The sequence below is a fragment of the Salvelinus fontinalis genome, chromosome 17, assembly GCF_029448725.1.
Source record: "Salvelinus fontinalis isolate EN_2023a chromosome 17, ASM2944872v1, whole genome shotgun sequence".
NCBI lineage: Eukaryota > Metazoa > Chordata > Actinopteri > Salmoniformes > Salmonidae > Salvelinus > Salvelinus fontinalis.
The window spans coordinates 16,487,968-16,493,222 of NC_074681.1; the positions used below are offsets into that span (position 1 = coordinate 16,487,968).

Here is a 5,255-nt window from a genome sequence, read left to right on the forward strand (position 1 = left end):
TAATGACTGGACGCAGCCACACCAAATGTTTAAAAACAAATGTTTTAAAACATTGCATCCTGCTGAACGCACCCGAGAACAGCAGAGTGGAGAAGAGTCATGATGTTATCGGATGAACAGGGACGGAGCGTTGGCTGTCGTGGTTCCGAAAGACAAAACTATGTTGACAGGCTATGACATATTTCATGAACCAAAATAATTTTATGAAAATATGAATGTGCATTTTGTTATAAAGCGGGCGATCGGCGTCTTGAAGGGGAGGTTCCATATTCTTAAATGGGCCACTTCCTCTTCAGTTTGTGAAGACTCCGCGGGACAAAATGGAAAACAGGGAGGTGGCCACAATTGATAAAACTGTATGTGTGTGCAGCTTTGATATTGTAATCTCCATTCTCATCGACACAACCTAATGAAACCATTCTGAAAATGTGGTATGGTATTTATTAAAGGATAGAAAAAAGTATATAACTTGTTTGAAACACAGCTGGCAAACAAAGACCATAAACTAGTTTAATGTAAACTTAATTTCATGATATATTTCAAGTAACTATTGATGCATTATAGCTGATTTACATTGAGGTTCTTTACTTAGGGTTAAGGCACATACATAAACACTCCCCTACTATTTTAGACAGTGAAGCTAAAACTTTTTATTTTGGCAAATTGACTCTTTCATTAAATATATGTTATTGAATATAGCATGGTTTTTATGATTTTATGGTACAACTACACATTACCAGTTGAAAATAGGTTGTTGAAATTAAAGCGAGGAGCCGTCAACAGTCAAACATGAAAACCATTTTACAAATCATTTTGGAGGAAAAGCTTGTCAAAATACCATCTGTAACACATTTTTACATAGAAAGTGTTACAGGAAAACTATGCAATTATTATCTATTTGTTTCATCTGGTTTGAGACAACATTAAAGAGCGACTGAACACACTAACTCCACATTTCTCTGTTGCTCTTTAAGAAATAATGATTTCAGACTGGGGGTGTGGTTCGATGTGGCAGTTAATAATGTTTGTCCCCCATGAGACACCATAGGAACGATGCCAGTATTATGAATCTAAGATAGACTTCTTGAGTTAACTTGACGGTTTTACCGAGGAGGTTTTAGTTGCGTAATATTACATATAGTTAAGATGTTTAACTTGAGAAATACAGCGCCAAAGTGCAAAAAGTGAGATGGGCAGGTGTGTCTCAACAGCTGTGTTCTACGGTGGATTGGATAGAGCGCAATCACCACAGCTGTGTATCCGGTGTTAGTGGGCAAGTGAGCATTAATCAAATCAAAACCCAACCCTAAAGTAAGTTCTGTTGAACTTACTTACAAAACTCAGTTTTGGATGAGACTGAATTTATGAACACAATTATCCTATTTACAATTTGACAATAGAATAACTGTTTCTGACTCATCGGGGCTACATAGGCCTTTTTATATCAGAAGATGTTTATTGCCTTCAGTTGCGCTTTAAACTTGTGTGTGGATCCCGAGGGTGTGCGGGTACCACGTATTGAGACACTGGACTCTCTCCTATGTGAGTTTTCTGATGTGACTTCATGCTAGAGCGCTGGGTGAAGCATTTCCCACACTGTTTGCACTCGAAGGGCTTCTCCCCACTGTGGACTACAGCATGTCTGATCAAGTTGCACTGCTGGGTGAAACTCCTGCCACACTGTTCGCAGGTGTACGGTTTCTCTCCGGTGTGACTCCGGAGGTGGACTTTGAGCTGGCAGAAACGCTGGAAGCTCTTCCCACAGAAGGTGCAGCTGAAACGCCTCTCGGTGGTGCCGCCTGATCTCCACTGAGTCCTCATTCTCTTCACCATGTTAAAACTACTGTGACTCAGGCTGTATCCAGAGAAGGTGGAGGTGGTGGCCATGTTTGACCCTGTCATGCACTCACTCAATCTCACTGTTGCTTCTGAAGCCCCGTACTGATGCTGCCTTGACTGTAGAGCTAAACTATTTCCTTCATTATTTGAGTTCAGCCTTTCACTACTCTGTCCCTCTGGCATCTGTTGTCTAGTCTCATCAGCCAATGTCCTGACATGTCTTTTTCTATGTGCTGCTGCACTGAACATGTTAGCATGTGATTTTCCTATAGAAGAGTGAAGCGATGGCCCTACATCATCTGTCATAGTAGGAACAGATGACAGCCCACTATGAGATGGGACCATTGAGATATTCTGAGAGTACTCTTCTGTGGAATGAAAGGAGAAATCTGGGTGGCAGACAGGGTCAGTGTCTCCGCCTGGATCCACAGAGGTCCACAGCTGCCCATCAGTCTCATCCATGACAAACTGGTCAGGTCCTGCCAGGGCCGTGGTCTGACCCAGCTCCTCCTCTTTCTCATTCTTCACCATCACTAGCTCTAGCGAGTCCTCGTCCGGCCGGTGTTGCTCTGCGCTGAACACCTCTGTAGATGCGAGCCGGGGTGTTCCTGGTTCCTCTGGACGATCAGAATTGGGGTAATGTTCCACTGAGTCTTCGGGAGACATGCTGGGTTGTGTGATGAAGTCCACATCAGAGTGCCGTTGCTCAAAGGATGGTGGTTTCCCAGGCTTGGAACCAGACTCTAAAGATTTAGGGATAAAGATAAAATAAACATTACAAAAGACCCTTAACAGTTGCAAAACGAGGCTGCTTTAGTACTGACTGTGTGTCCGTGCTCTACGTATACCAGAACATAAAACGCCCAACACCAATGTAGCAATTTGGAACGTGCATACCACCACACCAACACAGTCTTCCATAGACAGAGCAGTGCCCCTTATGGTCACACCCACCCTCTCCAGTGATCCTGAGCTCTTCCTGAGGGTCAGTCTTCCACACGTCCTCTGCTGTCTCCTCATCTTTGATCAGTATGGGTTCAGTCTCCACTCTCTGCTCCACATCTGAAGGCTATAACAGGGACTGAGGTTATTACTCTGGACACACCATTTCGAATGCTTTTCATACTCATAATTCACACAAAAGCAGTAAATTCTCCTGATATTCCAATAACAGAATTGATCCTAGAGGTCAGGGGCCTCATTTAAAACCATGCGTACGTACAAAATATACCCCAAAACATGCGTGGCCATTTAAAAAAAACTAACTTGGCCAGAGAATGTGCTCACCTTCCCGCAAAATTTAGACCATGCCAATGCAGTGTCTATGTCTTTGAAGCATTGCATTGCAAGCAGGCAAGTAGCCTAGTATTTCTTGCAAATGGGGGTTAAGATGGCCATGTTTGTTCATAACAAATAACAGGTCAATAACAAGATACAATCGTTTGCCGTTAGTGAGAAGAGAACATCAATTTAGTTAATCTTTGTATTATAAAATAATTAGAAATAGGCAATTGCCTAGGCTATTATATACTTAATTTCCATGATAATTGCAGATTAAATGCATCACCTCTTCTGTGATGGTTTCATACTCATCAGGTAGACTACAGGCCTTCAACAAGTTAGATACCATTCTCCCTGTCTCTCATTTAATTGGCCCACTTCACAGTAGTAAATAGATAAGTTATTTCAAGTATTTTGCTCTATGCCATCTGATCCAGAGCACAGTTTAACAATAGAACAAACGATTGTAGGCTACTTCTGTACTGTCAACATTTCTCCTGTAGACAATATTTAATTTGTAAACATAATAGATATTTTCATAACCTTACCAGAATAAATCCCTCACCTTTTCTGCCCATGATGGGTTCATATTCACGAAGTATCCTAAAACAAATGACCATGGTATCTCTCTTTTAATTGGGCCTATTGAATATACCACGGCTTACAAACAATCAGCATTCAAGCTCAAACCACCCAGTTTATAATGTTCGATCACGCACGCACTGTTTCACGACGGGTCTGATGTATACCTAGAAATACGGCGTGCGCCAAGTTTATGAATGTATATATGTTTGTATATGCGCAGTCTTGTCAGTAATGGCACACGCAGATAGTGTGAAATGAATGCAACAGTTACGAGGCCCCTGGATTTCTGTAATTGTAAAAGGTGATGTATCACACCTGTGGTTGAGAGTCTTCTTCAACAGCCAGCTCTTCGTCTCTCCACTGTGAGCTACTCTGCTTGTTCAAAACAATCTTGACTGGATATGAAGATCTCTCTGATGCCATGGGGTAAAAAACTGGAAAACAATTGTATTCAGTCAAATATTCACTCGTGTTTTTCTTCAGTTGCTCCATGATGCAATCAAATGACCATGAATAACAACACATCGATATACCTTTTCTTCTGACTCGTCCTCGCGTCTTCTTCAACTCGCTCTCCATCATTTGCCACTTCCTTTTCAGTACATCAATATCTCGCTGGCTTTGGGTCATTTCCAAACGTATAACAGCACAGCTATCATCTACACGTTTGTTTATTTCTGCTATAGCTGCTTTAGCTAATACCTCCATAACAGATACCAACTGCGCCTGAAAATTGCAGCTGGCCATCTTGTCCAGCCCAGTATTCTCCGTTAAGTAAATATGTTACAATTTTGTAGCTAGCCAATATGCAATAAATAAATAATTAATAAAAAAATTATTACACTATGGCAAATGTTGATATTGGCCCAATTTTGCATGTGTAAGAGATCGATTAAGGCCAACAATGTTTCAAGTAAGAGATGCGTGCGTCATCACACTTCCGTTCAACTCGTGACGTAAATATGTATTACCGTAAATATGAGACTGCAACAACCCTTCGAAATTGGTAGAGTTTAGCGCTGGCAAGGCAATTTCTTCTTTTTTTACGCTTTAGTCACACAGGCGCCATTTTGAAACGAAAACGAGTCTGAGGTGGGAAATACTACAGTCGTGGACAAAAGTTTTGAGAATGACACAAATGTTAATTTTCACAAAGTCTGCTGCCTCAATTTGTATGATGGCAATTTGCATATACTCCAGAATGTTATGAAGAGTGATCAGATGAATTGCAATTAATTGCAAATTCCCTCTTTGCCATGCAAATTAACTGAATCCCCAAAAAACATTTCCACTGCATTTCAGCCCTGCCACAAAAGGACCAGCTGACATCATGTCAGTGATTCTCTCGTTAACACAGGTGTGAGTGTTGACGAGGACAAGGCTGGAGATCACTCTGTCATGCTGATGGAGTTCGAATAACAGACTGGAAGCTTCAAAAGGAGGATGGTGCTTGGAATCATTGTTCTTCCTCTGTCAATCATGGTTACCTGCAAGGAAACTGTAACGGTCCTGACCTGTTTTATGTTGTTTTTTGTATATTGTTTAGGTCA

At 41.4% G+C, this 5,255-nt stretch overlaps 1 protein-coding gene across 1 annotated transcript; it reads right to left on the reverse strand.

The window, feature by feature from the left end:
• Nucleotides 1-424: 424 nt before the first annotated feature.
• On the reverse strand, nucleotides 425-4,671 carry LOC129813813 (zinc finger protein 572-like). The gene is made up of 4 exons (XM_055866362.1): nucleotides 4,239-4,671; nucleotides 4,021-4,139; nucleotides 2,794-2,908; nucleotides 425-2,582 (listed from the first exon to the last, which is right to left on the reverse strand). Exons 1-4 carry the CDS (start codon nucleotides 4,450-4,452, stop codon nucleotides 1,465-1,467), a joined length of 1,566 nt encoding a protein of 521 aa, XP_055722337.1. The 5' UTR covers nucleotides 4,453-4,671; the 3' UTR covers nucleotides 425-1,464.
• Nucleotides 4,672-5,255: the final 584 nt, after the last annotated feature.

What these genes read in the sequence shown, in the direction of transcription:
- LOC129813813 (XM_055866362.1), bottom strand. Translation starts at nt 4,452, where the DNA reads ATGGCCAGCTGCAATTTTCAGGCGCAGTTGGTATCTGTTATGGAGGTA. An exon ending in AGGACGAGTCAGAAGAAAAG is followed by an intron (nt 4,140 to 4,238) that starts GTATATCGATGT and finishes ATTGTTTTCCAG; the next exon opens with TTTTTTACCCCATGGCATCA. An exon ending in AAGAAGACTCTCAACCACAG is followed by an intron (nt 2,909 to 4,020) that starts GTGTGATACATC and finishes TCCCTGTTATAG; the next exon opens with CCTTCAGATGTGGAGCAGAG.